This window comes from Carcharhinus amblyrhynchos, chromosome 6 (assembly GCF_965287045.1).
Source record: "Carcharhinus amblyrhynchos chromosome 6, sCarAmb.v2.hapA, whole genome shotgun sequence".
Classification (NCBI taxonomy): Eukaryota; Metazoa; Chordata; class Chondrichthyes; order Carcharhiniformes; family Carcharhinidae; genus Carcharhinus; species Carcharhinus amblyrhynchos.
The window spans coordinates 72,692,416-72,710,111 of record NC_137329.1 but is presented as its reverse complement, the minus strand read 5'-3'; the positions used below and the strand labels follow the sequence as shown (position 1 = coordinate 72,710,111).

At 45.6% G+C, this 17,696-nt stretch overlaps 1 protein-coding gene across 4 annotated transcripts in view; it reads right to left on the bottom strand.

Annotated features, from left to right (window-relative positions):
- The window catches only part of hipk2 (homeodomain interacting protein kinase 2), a 285,854-nt gene extending 271,448 nt beyond the window's left edge, over window positions 1-14,406 (bottom strand). For 3 of the 4 annotated variants that reach the window (XM_080190630.1, XM_080190633.1, XM_080190634.1), the window contains exon 1: window positions 13,717-14,405. In XM_080190630.1, the coding sequence (XP_080046756.1) occupies window positions 13,717-13,735 (19 nt within the window). In that variant the 5' untranslated portion in view covers window positions 13,736-14,405. Of the gene's footprint in view, window positions 1-13,716 lie in introns of all 4 variants that reach the window. The other variant, XM_080190631.1, reaches the window with a different exon arrangement.
- Window positions 14,407-17,696: the final 3,290 nt, after the last annotated feature.

Below are 17,696 nucleotides of genomic sequence, written 5' to 3'. Positions count from 1 at the left end.
TTGCACCGATCACATCTATACCTACCAAGCCACAGAACTATCTTTAATTTCCAATGCCATTAGATCCCATATACTCATCCAGAAGTCTTTTAAAAGACCCCAGTGAGTTCGCCTCTACCACCACCGACGGCAGCCAATTCCACTCACTCACCACCCTCTGAGTGAAAAACTTTTCCCTAACATTTCCTCTGTACTTGCTTCCCAGCACCTTAAACCTGTGTCCTCTCGTAGCGACCATTTCAGCCCTGGGAAATAGCCTCCGAGAATCCACCCTATCTATTCCTCTCAACATTTTATAAACCTCTATCAGGTCGCCTCTCAACCTTCGTCTCTCCAGGGAGAAGAGCCCTAGCTCCCTCAACCTATCTTCATAAGGCATGCCTCCCAATCCAGGCAACATCCTTGTAAATCTCCTCTGCACCCTGTCAATAGCTTCCACATCCTTCCTCTAGTGAGGTGACCAGAACTGCGCACAGTACTCCAAGTGGGGTCTGACAAGGGTCCTATAAAGTTGCAACATTACCTCCCGACTCCTAAACTCAATCCCTTGATTAATGAAGGCCAGTACACCATACGCCTTCTTGACCACATCCTCCACCTGCAAGGCCGATTTAAGAGTCCTATGGACCCAGACCCCAAGATCCTTCTGCTCTTCAACCCAGCTAAGACTCCTACCCTTGATATTGTACTCCTGCATCCTGTTGGTCCTGCCAAAATGGATCACTACACATTTATCTGCGTTGAAGTCCATCTGCCACTTCTCCGCCCAGTCTTGCATCCTATCTATGTCACGCTGCAACTTCTGACATCCTTCCAGACTATCCACAACACCTCCAACCTCCGTATCGTCGGTGAACTTACTAACCCATCCCTCCACTTCCTCATCTAGGTCATTTATGAAAATAACAAACAGCAAAGTCCTAGAACAGATCCCTGGGGCACTCCACTGGTGACCGACCTCCATGAAGAAAAAGACTCATCCACAACCACTCTCTGCCTCCTGCAGGCAAGCCAGTTCTGGATCCACAAAGGCAAAGCCTCTTGGATCCCATGCCCTCTCACCTTCTCAAGAAGTCTTGCATGGGAGACCTTATCAAACACCTTGCTGAAGTCCATGTAAACCACGTCCACCGCTCTTCCTTCGTCAATGTGTTCAATCACATTTTCAAAGAACTCAACTAGGCTCGTAAGGCATGACCTGCCCTTGAGAAAGCCATGCTGACTATTCCTGATCATTCTAAACTTCCCTAAATGCTCATAAATCTTGTCCCTCAGAATCCTCTCCATCAACTTACCAACCACTGAGGTCAGGCTCACCGGTCGGTAATTTCCCAGGCTATCCCTGTTCCCTTTCTTGAAAACAGGAACCACATCCGCAATCCTTCAATCCTCCAGAACCTCTCCCATCTCCATTGACGATGCAAAGATCATCGCCAGGGGCTCTGCAATCACTTCCCTCACCTCCCACAATAACCTGGGGTACATCCCATCCAGTCCCGGCGACTTATCTATCTTGATAGAATTCAAAAGTTCCAACACATCCTCTTTCTTAATATCCACATAATCAATCTTTTCAGTCTGCCGCAAACCTGTAGTACAACCTCCCAGATCACTTTCCACCGTGAATACCAAGGCAAAGTACTCATTAAGCACCTCTGCCATTTCTTCCGGTTCCACACAGACTTTTCCCCCTTCACCTTTTATAGGTCCTATCCCTTCTTTTCTCATCCTTTTACTCTTCACATATTTGTAGAACGCCTTGGGATTCTCCTTAATTTTACCCGCCAAGGCCTTCTCATGTCCCCTTCTGGCTCTCCTAATTTCCTTCTTAAGCTCCTTTCCACAAGCCTTATACTCTACTAGATCCTTAACATCTCTCAGCTCTCTGAACCTTTTATACACCTTTCTTTTCTTCCTGACCAGGTTCACCACAACCTTTGTGCACCATGGCTCCTGCGACCTACCAAAACCTCCCTGTCTCACCAGAACGTTGTCATGCAGAGCTCCAGTCAAACATTCCTTGAAAATCCGCCATCTTCCTTCAGTACTTTTCCCCAAGAACACCTCCTTCCAGTTAACTCGTCCAACTGTCTGCCTGATGTCATCATATTTTCCCTTACTCCAGACAAACACCTTCCTAGCCTGCCTGATCCTATCTCTTTCCAATGCTATCGTGAAGGAGATAGAATTGTGATCTTCATCCCCGAGATGCTCTCCCACCGAGAGATCCATCACCTGTCCTGGTTCATTAGCCAGCACCAGGTCAAGTACAGCCTCTCCTCTCGTAGGCTTATCCACGTACTGTGTCAGGAAACCCTCCTGAACACACCTAACAAACTCCTCCCCATCCAAACCCCTTACCCTAGGGATATTCCAGTCGATGTTTGGGAAATTAAAGTCTACCATCACGACAGCTCTGTTGTTACTACATCTCTCTAGGATCTGTTTCCCTATCTGCACCTCAACTTCCCTGTCACTATTGGGCGGCCTATAGAAAACACCCAGCAAAGTTATCAACCCTTTGCTGTTCCTAACTTCCACCCACAGAGACTCCATAGACAGTCCCTCCACGGCATCCACCTTCTCTGAAGCCATGACACTGTCCCTGATCAACAGTGCCACTCCGCCACCTCTTTTGCCCCCTTCCCTGTCCTTCCTGAAGCATCTGAATCCCAGCACCTGAACTACCCAGTCCTGTCCCTGAGACATCCAAGTCTCTGTAATGGCCACCACATCACATTCCCAAGCAGCAATCCACGCCCTAAGCTCATCTACTTTGTTCACTACACTCCTGGCGTTAAAATAGACACACCTCAGACCCTCGGTCTGGGCACTTCCCTTCTCTATTACCCGTCTAACCTCCCTCTCATACTGTCTACAGTCCTTCTCTACCTGGGAGCTAACCTCCTCGCTCTCAGTCTCCTCATCTCTATCCCCTCCCCCAAACCTTTCTAGTTTAAAGCCCCCCCCAGTAGCCCTAGCCAATCTTCCCGCCAAGATATTGGTCCCCCTGGATTTCAAGTGCCACTCGTCTTTACTGAACAGGTCACACCTGCCCCTAAAGAGGTCCCAATGATCCAGGAACCAGAATCCCTGCCCTCTGCTCCAGTCCCTCAGCCACACATTCACCCTCCACGTCATCCCATTCCTGCTCTCATTCTCCTGCGGCGCAGGCAGCAATCCTGAGATTACTACCTTCGCATTCCTCTTTCTCAGCTGTCTACCTATTTCCCTATAATCCCTTTTCATGACCCCTTCCCTCTTCCTGCCTACGTCAGTGGTACCTATATGAACCGCAACCTCCGGCTCCTCACCCTCCCCTTTCAGGATGTCTGGGACGCGTCCAGAGACATCCCGGATCCCAGCTCCAGGGAGGCAAACCACCATCCGCGACTCCCGTCTGCGTCCGCAAAAATGCCTGTCTGATCCCCTCACTGTGGAGTCCCCTATTAACACTGCCTTGCTGCTCTTTTTCTTACTTTTTTGAAGTACTGGGTCAGGCTCAGCTCCAGAGACCTGGCCACCGCTTCCTCCCCCAGGTGAGCTGTCCCCCCCAGCAGTACTCAGACAGGAGTACTTATTTTGAAGGGGACATCCACCAGTGTGCTCTCCATCACGTGAGCTTTCCCCTTCCTAACGGTTACCCACTTGCCTTCTTCCCGTTGCCCTGGTGAGACCACTTGCTGGTAGCTCCTGTGAATTACCTCCTCATTCTCTCTAATGAGACGAAGGCCCTCGAGCTGCAGTTCCAGTTCCTTAACCCAGTCCCTTAGGGACTGCAGCTCCACACACCGAGCACAGATATGGATGTCTGGGAGACCAGGAGCCTCCAGGACCTCCCACATATTGCACTGGCAACAACATACTGGCCTCACATTCATACTTGCCCTTTTTAGAAATACAGTGAAAAAAGTAATAAAAACTTATAAACTTACCTTGCCTCACCCTTTTTGCTTAGGCCCTGTGAGTCAAAGCCCTTCCAGCTCACACAAAAAAAAACAAAAACAAACTTACCTGTTCTCACTCCGAGCCCCTCTCTCTCTCCCTTTTTTAGGTTAGAGGAGGTGGGAGGATGGGGTACTCTACCTGTGTAGAGTATCAGGATTCCTCACCAGTCCAATTTATGGTAAGGAAAAAAAAAACCCAAGTCCCTTTGCAAACTACTTCCGGTTTCCGGAATAAAATAAAAAAGACTAGCAAAGTTAATTTTAAAAATCATTTTAACTTACCCACAAGCTCTCCTCTTACAAATCACTGCCTCTCTTCAGTGCTCCCAAGGAACAATGAGCAATGAATATTAAATACTTTTTAAATTCCTTGCTTTCATTAGATCCTTGATCCCTCACAATTTCTACTGTGATTTTTGTGCATTCTACTATGAGGACAGACAAAATATTTGTTTAACACTTCTGCCACTTCTTTCTTCCCCATTATCATTTCTCCTTTTTTTATTCATTCGTGAGACATGGCTGTTGCTGGCTGACCAGCATTTATTGCCTATCCCTAGTTGCCCTTGAGAAAGTGGTGGTAAACTGCCTTCTTGAATCGCAGTAAAAAGTCTGACAACACCAGGTTTTAGTCCAACCGATTTATTTGATAGTAAACACACAAGCTTTTGAGGTTTCCCTCTTTGTCAGGTGAATGGAGAGTTCTGGCCTCGGACAGAGCATATAAAGCACAGACAGTTTAGAGATTACTGATTACAATGCGAATCTTTACACCTAACCTGCTGTTCAAGTCCTAAAGTGGCTGACAATGTGAGTGGAAGGAGCACTGATCACAGGTTAAAGAGATGTGTATTGTCTCCAGACAGCACAGTGAGTGAGGTTTTGCAAACCCAGGCAAGTCACGGGGGTTACTGATAGTGTGACATGACCCCAAGATTCCTGTTGAGACCGTCCTCATGTGTGCGGAACCTGACAATCAGCCTCTGCTCAGCGACTCTGCGCTGTCGTGTGTCATGAACGCCGCCTTGGAGAATGCTTACCCGAAGGTCAGAGGCTGAATACCCGTGACCACTGAAGTGTTCGCCAACAGGAAGGGAACAGTCTTGCCTGGTGATTGTCGAGCAATGTTCATTCATCCGTTGTCGTAGCGTCTGCATGGTCTCCCCAATGTACCATGCTTCGGGACACCTCAGCACCTCACTGTACCGCAAGCCCACAGACAATCTCACAATGTTCCACTTCTCCAGCTTCCACCCTAAACATGTTAAAGAAGCCATTCCCTATGGGCAAGCCCTCTGTATACACAGATGAGGAGGATCGTGACAGACACCTCCAGACCCTGAAAGATGCCCTCATAAGAACAGGATATGGTGCTCGACTCATAGATTGACAGTTCCGATGCGCCACAGCGAAAAACCGCACCAATCTCCTCAGAAGACAAACACGTGACACAGTGGACAGAGTACCCTTCGTCGTCCAATACTTCCCTGGAGTGGAGAAGCTACGACATCTTCTCCGGAGTCTTCAACATATCATTGATGAAGACGAACATCTCGCCAGGGCCATCCCCACACCCCCACTTCTTGCCTTCAGACAACCACACAACCTCAAACATACCATTGTTCGCAGCAAACTACCCAGTCTTCAGGAGAACAGTGACCACAACACCACACAACCTTGCCACAGCAACCTCTGCAAGACATGCCGGATCATCGACATGGATACCATCATTACACGTGAGAATACCATCCACCAGGTACATGGTAAATACTCTTGCAACTCGGCCAACATTGTCTACCTGATACGTTGCAAGAAAGGATGTCCCGAAGCATGGTACATTGGGGAGACCATGCAGACGCTACGACAACGGATGAATGAACATCGCTCGACAATCACCAGGTAAGACTGTTCCCTTCCTGTTGGCGAACACTTCAGTGGTCACGGGCATTCAGCCTCTGACCTTCGGGTAAGCGTTCTCCAAGGCGGCCTTCACGACACACGACAGCGCAGAGTCGCTGAGCAGAGACTGAGAGCCAAGTTCCGCACACATGAGGACGGTCTCAACAGGGATCTTGGGTTCATGTCACACTATCTGTAACCCCTATGACTTGCCTGGGTTTGCAAAACCTCACTCACTGTGCTGTCTGGAGACAATACACATCTCTTTAACCTGTGATCAGTGCTCCTTCCACTCACATTGTCAGCCACTTTAGGACTTGAACAGCAGGTTAGGTGTAAAGATTCGCATCCTAATCAGTAATCTCTAAACTGTCTGTGCTTTATATGCTCTGTCCGAGGCCAGAACTCTCCATTCACCTGACGAAGAGGGAAACCTCGAAAGCTTGTGCGTTTACTATCAAATAAATCGGTTGGACTAAAACCTAGTGTTGTCAGACTTTCTACTGTGTCTACCCCAGTCCAACGCCGGCATATCCACTTCTTGAATTGCTACAGTCCATGTGCTGTGGGTTGACCCACAATGTCGTTCGGGAGGAAATTCTAGAATTTTGACCCAGCCACTGTGCAGGAACAGAGATATATTTCCAAGTCAGGAATGGTAAGTGGTTTGGAGGAGAACTTGCAAATGGTGGTGTTCCCATGTATCTGTTGCCCTTGTCCTTCTAGATGGAAGTGGTTATGCATTTGGAAGGTGCTGTCTATGGATCTTTGGTGAATTGCTGCAGTGCATTTTGTAGATAGTATTCACTGCTGCGACCTAGCATCAGTTTTGGAGTGAGCAGATGTTTGTTGATATGGTGCCAATCAAGCATGCTGCTATATCCTGGACGGTGTCAAGCTTCTTGGGTGTTGTTGGAGCTGCATCCATCCAGGCAAGTGGGGAGTATTCCATCGAGTGGGGAGTGGGGAGTATTCCATCGGGTATTAAAGATAGAAGGATGGTAGGAGTTGAGGGCCTGAATGCGATCACTGTCACTAGAGAGGTAGTGTTCGATAGACTAGCGGGACTGATGGTGGACAAGTCCCGATGACCAGATGGAATGCATCCCAGGGTTCTGAAGGAAATGGCAGAGGTGATAGTGGATGCCTTAGTGATTATTTCCCAAACCTCGCTGGATTCCGGGGAGGTGCCGGAAGATTGGAAAACGGCTAATGTTACGCCGCTGTTTAAAAAGGGTAGCAGGCAAAAGGCAGGGAATTATAGGCCAGTCAGTTTAACGTCTGTTGTAGGAAAAATGCTTGCATCGTCATCAAAGAAGTAATAGCGAGGCACCTTGAGAAGAATTGTTTGATAGAGCAGACGCAGCATGGACTCGTCTGACGAATTTATTGGAATTCCATGAGGATGTGACTAGTGCGGTGGACGGAGGGGAACCGGTGGATGTGGTGTTTCTCGATTTTCAGAAGGCGTTTGATAAGGTGCCGCACAAAAGGTTGTTACAGACGGTTAGGGGGCATGGAGTTGGGGGTAAGGTGTTAGCGTGGATAGAGGATTGGCTGTCTAATAGGAGGCTGGGAGTAGGTGTCAATGGGTGCTATTCGGATTGGCGGTTGGTGACTAGTGGAGTGCCCCAGGGATCGGTGCTGGGGCCTCAGCTATTTACCATTTATATAGATGATCTGGAGGAGGGAGCTGAGTGTAGGGTGTCGAGATTTGCTGATGACACAAAGATAAGTGGAAAAGCAAATTGTGCGGAGGGTGTAGAAAGTCTGCAGAGGGATCTAGATAGGCTGGGCAAATGGGCGAGGACCTGGCAGATGGAATACAATGTTGGCAAGTGTGAGTTATCCACTTTGGCAGGAATAATAGTAGGAGGGATTACTATTTAAAGAGTGAAAAGCTGCAGCATGCTACGGTGCAGAGGGACCTCGAGGTCCTTGTGCATGAGTCGCAAAAACCCAGCCTGCAGGTGCAGCAGGTGATCAGGAAGGCAAATTGGATGCTGGCCTTCATAGAAAGGGGGATTGAATATAAAAGTAGGGAGGTCTTGCTGCAACTGTACGGGGCACTGGTGAGGCTGCAGCCGGAGTACTGTGTGCAATTTTGACCGCCGCACTTGCGCAAGGATATTTTGGTCTTGGAGGGAGTGCAGAGGAGGTTCACTAGGCTGATACTGGAGTTGAGGGGGTTGAACTATGAAGAGAGGCTGAATAGACTGGGCTTGTACTCGTTGGAGTTTAGAAGGATGAGGGGGGATCTTATTGAGACTCATAAGATAATGAAGGGGATGGATAGGGTAGAGGTTGAGAGGTTCTTCCCGCTCAGAAAGGACAGCACGACTAGAGGGCACAGCCTCAAGATAATGGGGAGGCAGTTTAGAACGGAGTTGAGGAGGAACTTCTTCACTCAAAGGGCGGTGAATCTCTGGAATTCTCTGCCCGTTGAAGTGGTGGAGGCTACCTCGCTAAATATATTTAAGACAGGGGTAGATAGGTTTTTGGTAGGCAAGGGGATTATGGGTTATGGGGAGAAAGCGGGAAAGTGGAACTGAGCCACTTCAGATCAGCCATGATCTTATTGAATGGAGGGGCAGGCTCGAGGGGCTAGATGGCCGACTCCTGCTCCTATTTCTTATGTTCTTATGTTCTTATCACACTCCTGACTTGTGCCTTGCAGATGATGGATAGGTTTTGTGGGGGTCAGGAGGTGAGTTACTCACTGCAGTATTCCTAGCTTCAGTGACAACCTTTAAAGGACTCACGCTTACTTTTGTTACTCCCTTCCACATATAAACAAGTGAAAAGGAATCGATGGTTTGAGAATAAAATTTATGGTGTGGACAAAGTAAAATAGCTTTGGTTTTCCCAATATTTAGTTGGAGGACATTTCTACTCATCCAATGCTAGATCCTAGACAAGCAGTCTAACATCTTATAGACTATGGAGGCATTGATGGGTGGTGGTGAAGTAGAGATGGCTGTCATTAGTGCACATGTGGAACATCAAGTTATGTTTTTAGATGAAGCTGTCAAAGGGCAACATGCAGATGAGAAATGGGAGGGGTCCAAGGATAGATTCTTGCGAGGCACCACGAAGAATGTGTAGAATCAGAAAGCGAAGCCATTGCAGCTGATTCTCTTATTACAATTAGATAAATGAGAATGGAACCAGGGGAAAGCAATTCCATCCGTTGGGTGATAGTGGAGAGGTGTTGGAGGAAGGTGACAAGGGCAGCCATGTAAAAGGAAGCATTCTGGTCAGGAAGGACAAGGAGGGAGAGTTTACCTTTGTCACAGTCATATGGGGTGTAATTTGTGACTTTGATAACAGCCATTTTGTACTGTCCCAGGGATAGAAAACTGATTGGAGAGATTCAAACATGAAGTGTCAGGAAAGATAGGGAGGAACAGCACAGTTGTGGATTTTGGAGAGGAAAGGGGGAGGTATTACAAAGGATGAAAGGTCAAGGTGAAGAAGGTCAGGTACAGCATTGTGAGATGCAAAGTAAAGTCTCCTCGGCACCAGCTCAACAACTTGCCCCAGTGCATAAGGAGGCCATTCAGCCCATCGTGTCTGCATCGACCACAATCCCTTCAATTCCTGTAACTCCACATATTTACCCTGCTAATCCCCTGACACTCAGGTCAATTTAGCACAGCCAATCAACCTAACTTGCATATCTTTGGACTGTGGGAGGAACCAAAGCACCCAGAGGAAACCCATGTAGACACAGAGAGAATATGCAAACTCCACACAGATAGTGACTCAAGGCCAGAACGGAACCCAGGTCCCTGGTGCTGTAAGGCAGCAGTGCTAACCACTATGCCACCATGCAATGCCAACATAGTTCCAGACCAATATTTATCACTCAACCAACATAATTAAAAACAGATTATTCCATTATTATTACATTGCTGCTAATGGGGCTGTGCAGGAATTGGCTGCTGTATTTCCTACTGCACAATAATAATTATAATTTAAAAGTACTTAATTGACTGCAAAGCACCTTGGGATATCCTAAGCTTGTGAAAGGCGCTATATGAATCAAAATTCTTTCTTCCTTTCAGAAATGATGGTGACAATTGTCCTAAAAGCAGTGCCAACTTGAGCAGCCATAGGTTAGATTCTATTCCTGGAATTGGGAACCGCACTAGATCATTTTAGAATCTGGCACTAGATTTAGGACCATCTCAACATTTGGAACTCATTGCAACACACAGGATTTGGTTTCTCTCCTCTTGCCACATTGGAGCCTTTCCAGACAAAATGAAAGTCAGTTCCACCATGTGCACTGAGGCAAGAGGCAGTGATATCCCTTCTGCTGACAGCATTACCTGCCCCACATCCCTTAAACACCCCCAGTGCCTTTCTGGGCTTCTGTGCATTCCCTACACTTGCCAACCCTTGTCTTCCACTCTAGCATCAGTGCATCGCACAATATTGTTTCCAATGTAAGGTCACTAACCCAAAATGTTAATTCTGTTTCTTTCTCCAAAGATGCTGCCAGACTTGTTGGATATTCCCAACATTTTCTGATTTTATTTCCGATTTCTAGCATTCATAACATTTTGCTTTTATTTTGAACATAAAGCCTTGGCTCAGGTGTAGCACTTTTGAACAAAGTCAGAAGGTTATTGATTCAAGACAAATGCTCGAGTGTTGAACTCATAATCCAGGTTGACACTCCACTGCAAACTGAGGGATTACTGCACGATTGAAAATGCTGTCTTTCAGCAGTTTGTTAAAGTCCTCGCAGGTGTATGTAAAAGATCCAATGCATATTAAAGAGATCGGGGGTTCGGCCAATATTTATCTCTTAACCAACATTAGCAAGAGTTTAACAAGATATTTATTTTTATTGCTGTTTATTGGGCACACTTCTAAAGCAACTCATTGGCTGCAAAGCATTCTGGAACCTTTCAAAGTAATAAAAGTCATGAAATATGGTCAATGTGTTCATATTTATGTGAGGATTTGTCCGCCCCATGAGATTTAATGCTCACACAAGATTCAAACGAGTGTTAATACATCTCAGGGGCTCTGTTTCAGCATGTTAAATGTTTACAAAGACCCCACTGTGTGGGTGTGCATGTTTACAAGGGGGGGGGGGCACCAGTGAGGGTGCTCATGTTTACAGGAGACACTGTCAGTGTGCTCATGTTTATGGGGGGCCCCAGTGAAGGTGCTCATGTTTACAGGAGTGAACCCCAGTGAGGGTGTTCGTGTTTTCAGGGGGGGCCCCAGTGAGGGTGCTGGTGTTTACAGGGGGGCCCCAGTGAGGGTGCTCATGTTTACAAGGAGTCCCCAGTGAGGGTGCTCGTGTTTACAGGGGGTCCCCAGTGAGGGTGCTCGTGTTTACAGGGGGCCCCACTGAGGGTGCTCATTTTTACAGGGGCCCCAATGAGGGTGCTCGTGTTTACAGGGGGCCGCAATGAGGGTGTTGCTGTTTATAGGGGGCCCCACTGAGGATGCTTATGTTTACAGGGGCCCCAGTGAGGGTGCTTGTGTTTACAGGGGGGCCCCACTGAGGATGCTCATGTTTACAGGGGGTCCCAGTGAGGGTGCTCGTGTTTACAGGGGGGCTCCAGTCTGGATGCTCGTGTTAACAGGAGTGGACCCTAATGAGGGTGTGCACGTTTACAGGGGAGGCCCTGTGAGGGCACACATGTTTGGAGAGGGGACCCTGTCAGGGTGCTCATATTTATGGGAAGGGCTCCTGTGAGGATGCACATGCTTACACCCAGTCACAGTAAGGGTGCTAATACTTACAGGTTCCTGTGATTATTGTTTTTATTTACAGACGTTCTGTGATTATATCCATATTTGCAGGGGATCTGTGAGACACTTAATCTTTGCAGAGGAGAGTGCCTTTAGGTTATGTTAATATTTATGGAGAAGGTTCCTTGTTAAAATTGTTAGGTTGTCTCTGTGAACAGGTTAATAATTAATTAGGAGGGTGTTGCTATTTACAGGGGCCCCTGTAAGTGACTTAATATTTCAAATTGGATCTCTGAGCATGTTAATATTTAGAGGTTATCCCTATGAGTGTCAAGATATTCTGGAGTCCCGCAAGCTTGGTAGCATTTGCAGATGGTCCTGGTGAGCATGCTAATATTAACAGAGAGTCCCTGTGTGCATATTAATATTTACAGAAGTGGGTGTCTGTGAACTTGTTAAATTTTACAAAATGTCCTTGTGAATGTATTAATATTTACAGTGAGTGCCCACCAAAAAAAGTTTGAAATGAAAACCTCTCCAGGAGCCTTAATGACAGTTGGGAATTTGCACCATTGTACACGACCAAGATAAATCCATTTGAAGTTAAATGGAAATGGATCCCCCCTCCCCATTTTATTTTTGGTTTAACTAATTTAAGCTCTTCCTGGGGATAAGCTCCATTTAATTTCATTCACCTCTTTCCAAATTATATCTAAAGTTCTACGCCACCATATACAAAAATCACAGCGTTTAAAGTGAGTTTTACCAATGCAAGGGAGGAGGAACCTGTGCCACAGAGCAAACCAATAATCAGTAGGAATAAAATGACAGTGCCATTACAGTGAATATGTGACACACAAAAACAGAATACAATCGTCAATCGAACGTACAAGCACAACGGTTCAAACTCAGGAAGGTTCCTCTAAAAAAAGGTGGTTATCTCCGCAATTATAATTACCGTAGTTTCATCTAAACATTACCAGTTGCAGACAATAATTGAATGGTGCGCACAGCACCAGATCTGCTAAAGAGACAACTGTTTGTAAATGCACAGCATCCAGCTGGAAAGGAGAAAGGCCTGGACCAATTTGTGGGACAACTGCAGTAATAAATCACAGGGAAAACAGCACTGAAATATCTCGAAATAGAGTCTGGAAATATAGAGTCCAACGTCCAGAGATATCTGAGATTGAGAGCAGCATCGACATCACGGCGCATTCAGCCGACAGGGGGCGGCAGGTAAAGCTTTGAGAGAGGAGACAATTATTTCAAAGCCCAGATAGTTTCTCGACACTGGCTGTGTCCTTCCTTTCTCAGTGTCATGAAATTCATCCCAACGAACTGCTGGGGTGGGGGATTGGGGGTTATTAAAAACACAAACTTGAAACTAAGGCGCTTTTTTTGCTGAAAGTGACACAGCGGCTTAACAATCAAAAACACGGGGCTTTGCAATACCGAAAAAATACAGAATTTCTAACAAGAGTTGCTCTGCTTCTACAACCCGCTTTAAGACATTCCTTTGTCTCCTGGTGTTTAATCCAAGCCCCGCTATCACCAGGAAATCCTTCCAACTATTCACCCGTAAATCAATGGGACTTTCACAGGCACACAAAGTTTCCTCACTCGCTCTTCGCCCCAGTGAATCAGATCTGGAGAAATTAATCATTTCAGCATTTTCTTCTCGTTTCCTTTTTTTTAATGAAACCAGAATTGGATTCGCCTGGAACACTAATCCACTCTTGCAGAAAATATAACGGGGTGGGGGGAGGCGATCATCGGCGAGCTGACATTTGATAAATTTATATTTTATTCTTGGTACAAATCCAGTAGACTGGGGGATCCAAACCAATCGGGTCCTGCCTGCCAGAGTCTAGAGCCCCCCCCCCCCCCCAATATTGAGAAGAAGGCTCCCTGTGTGACAGTGGTCCTGTGAGCCCCAGTGAAGTCTCCTGTACAACAGAATCTGGGGAAGCTTGACCACCACCCCTACATTCAACACCTCAGTCCCCAGCCTCCATCCCCTCACAATGAACCCCCCTCACCCCACACAAGCCTTTCATCCTGAACCCAACCAGCTGATCTGAAAGATAGCGAGCAGAGAAGGAGACAGAGAGAGAAAACGAGGTGCCCCCGTGTTAATTTCAAGTCTTACCTTGGTACATCGGGGCCATCGGTGCAATGCCGTATGCTATGCATGGCAGAATACAAAGCAAGTTGCTCTCTCCCTGCTAAACACGGTGTAGATCTGCCATATTGTGCTGGTTTAATGTGGGCTGTAAGTCCCTGGCTGCATCACCGTTCCGATTCATCCAGGGAGAGGGGGAGAGAGAGAGAGACACTGGGGACGAAAAAACTCTTGCAAAATCGGTCATTGAACGCTCTTCCTTCAAGCAAGCAAGATCCTCTCTCCCTCTCCCTCCCTCTCTCCCCCCGTCCAAAGTACAAGACACTAGAGACCCTGCAAGAATCCAGTTCGAGTCCCACATACGGATCTGCTACTTGGGTGTCTCGGTATTATATTTTTTAAACACGATTTAGCCAATTTGCGTTCTTTTTTTTTACCTTCTGGACAACATATCTGTGGGGTTTCTGCAAACTTACAAGCAGAAACCAGAAAGCCGGAGAGACATCAACTGCCTATGCAGTCGATCTCTCCCGAAAATAAACCCTTTCGGAGCGAGCTGAGAACTTTGCTTTTCAACCCCCCCTTCAATGAATTGGCTTTGCTTTGAGTTTTGGATCTTTTGAGGGTGGGGGGAGGGGGAAGAGGTATAGAAGGTGTTGCGTTGTGATCCACTGCGGTGGATGAGGGGGACAGAATCGATGTCTCCCGGAAAGAAACTGAAGGGTAATTTATTCCTGCACCGTTCTTCTCTCGACTGCTCCAGGCTGAAGCCGAATGTGACGCAAAGATAGATATAACAAATGGAAATAGGGATGAGCCGGGATGGAGTGATGCGTGCCCATCTAAATTGGCCACTTTAACTCTTTGCTTCCTGGGATGTGAAAGGTAACAATCCCACTTTCATTCTTCAAGCAAATCAACCACCCAATATTTAATCCCCCAACCAACATCTTAAAACAGATGATCTGGTCACTATCACATTGCGGTGAGGAGGAGTTTGCTCTGCATACGTTGGCTGATACGTTTCCCACATCACAACAGTGACTCCACTTCCAAGCTAATTAGTTTGTTATAAAATGCTTTGGGACATCTTGGGGTTTTGAAATGCCCTGTATAATTTCAAGTTCATTTGTTTTTTTCTCTTAACTTTCCATAGAAGTACAAAATGTTACGTCCTTTTTTATTCATTCACAGTTTGTGGGCATCACTTAACAAGAGCAGTGTTTTATCGCCCACCTCCAGTTGTCCTTGAGAAGGGATTAATGAGCCACCTTGTTGAACTGCTGCAATCCATGTGGTGAAAATGCTCCGGCAGGCAGGAAGGAAGTTCAAGGACTATTGTGTCTGTCACAGTGAAGGAACACAGTAAGAAGTCTCACAACACCAAGTTACAGTCCAACCAGTTTATTTAATAGTAATTTCACAAGCCTTCATCAGGTGTGTGGAAGGTTCTGATCAGAAAAGGGCATATAAAGTCACACACAGTTGACAGAATACTGATTAGAATGCAAGTCTTTACAGCTAACCTGCTATTCAATTCTTAAAGATGCAAGCAAGACTGTTCCCTTCCTGTTGGCGAACACTTCAGCGGTCACGGGCATTCGGTCTCTGATCTTTGGATAAGCATTCTCCAAGACGGCCTTCACGACACACGACAGCGCAGAGTCACTGAGCAGAGACTGATAGCCAAATTTCGCACACATGAGCACGGTCTCAACCAGGATCTTGGGTTCATGTTGCACTATCTGTAACCCCCATGACTTGCCTGGGCTTGTAAAATCATACTTACTGTCCTGTCTGAAGACAATACACATCTCTTTAACCTATGCTAATGCTATCTCCACTCACATTGTCTGAATCTTTAAGACTTGAATAGCAGGTTAGCTGTAAAGACTTGCATACTAATCAGTACTCTGTAAACTGTGTGTGACTTTATATGCCCTTCTCTGATCAGAACCTTCCACACACCTGACGAAGGAACACCATTTCTGAAAGCTTGTGAGATTACTATCAAATAAACTGGTTGGACTCTAACCTGGTGTAGTGAGACTTCTTACTGTGTTTATCCCAGTCCAACGCCGGCATCTCTACACAATGAAGGAACACCAGTCAATGTATATCAAGATCAGAATATCTTGCATAGCATGGAGGCAAAGTTGCTGGTGATAGTGTTTACGTGGGCTTGCTTCTATGTGATGGGGTTCAAAGATTTGGAGAGTGTGAGATTTCTTTTCAATCTTTATTCAAAGGCCATTTTCATTGTGCCTCTCAAAGTGACTAATTGCTTAGTCATCTGTCCTAATGCCTCTTTCTTTGGCATTGCCAACTTATGCTCCTGTAACATGCTCAAGATATTTTACCAAGTTAAATGTGCAACATTAATGTTATCATGTGGTGAGCTATTGTTTGTGAAAGCAGTTTATGGTGGGTCACACAACATCAAAACTTGGATGGATATTACTGTTCCTTCACTGTTGCTGGGTCAAATTTTTGGAATTGTTGTAGAGGTTTTACTACAAGAAGACAGTCCTGCTGTAGGTAATCAATAGCAACTAGGAATAGACAATATATACTGGCCTTTTTAGTGAAAAATTTAAAAATGGCATTGTCTCACTTAGGTAGACAGGTGTTACTTTGAACATGGCATGCTGCCCACTTCCCTCAATGCTTTAGATCATAAGGAGAACAAATAATTCTGTTATTCTAATCAGAAAGGTCCCAGCTTCTGTCCCTAAACTATATGATTACAAATAGGATGGCAGAGATCAAAGAATTTAAGTTTACAAAGTTTGTTTCATTACCCTAGGATGTTTGAAAATGCTTTTCAGTCAGTTAAGTACTTTGGAAGTGTAGTTGTTGCCGTAATGTAAACATAATCAGCAATTAATGCAAAGCAAAATCCCATAAAAAGCAATGTAACAATGAACAGATCAGCAATTATTGGCTGTTGATGAGATATAATTATTAGCTAGGACATCAGGAGAAGTCCTTTATTCTTGTGCCAATAGTGATCATGGAATCTTCTATCTCAATCCAGGAGTGCAGTAGAGACCTCCATTTAATGTTTCTTCTGAAAGATGATAATGCAGCATGCCCTCAGCACTGAAGATGGGATCCAGTGTGGATTAAGACCAACAATTGGCCTTCGGGTTGGTCAGGAACTTGGAGTGGGAGGTGAAGAATCATGATCTATGTAGGTACTAATAACATAGGTAGGAATAAGAAAGAAGTACGCTGAGGGATTATGAGCTGCTAGGGGCTCAATTAAAAAACAAAATCATAAAAGTAATAATCGCTGGATTTCTACCTGAGCCATGAGCAAATTGACACAGAAGTAAATAAAGATCAAAGTGAAATGCACGGTTCAAAGATTGATATAGGACAAATGAGCTTTGATTTATGGGGCACTGGTATCAGTAGTGTGGAATGGGGAAACTACGGGGACAGCCATCACCTGAACCAGTGTCCTGATCAATCATATAACTAGGGTTGTAGTGAGGAGGAAGGGATCATGTAAAGGGTTTCAGAAGGATGAAGAGAAATGACCAAGACAATTGTGCAGGGTAGTGAGGCAGATAATGGCAACCAGAGTATACAGGAAGGGACAGAACATATAAACATAAGAGTGCACCAGTAAATAAGGTCAGAATTGGGAAAAATGGTCTATATCTGAATGTATACAGTCTTTGTAAAAGGTAGATGATATCACAACTAGAAATAAATGAGAATGTCATGATAATTATTCAAGAGATGTTTCACAAGGTCAGGAAAAAAAGAAAAGGAGATGGAGTTACTCTGTTAATCAAGGATGAGGTCAGTACTGGAGTGAAAAATTATCTTGGTTCAGACAATCAAAACATAGAAACAGGGTGGAGATAAGAACTAGCAAAGGAAAGGGACCACTGATGGCAGGCTATTTTAGATTTGGTACTGAATAATGAGACAGAATTAATTCATAACATGATAGAAGTCTGCATTCAGTTTGAAAGTGAGAAATGTGGGTCTAA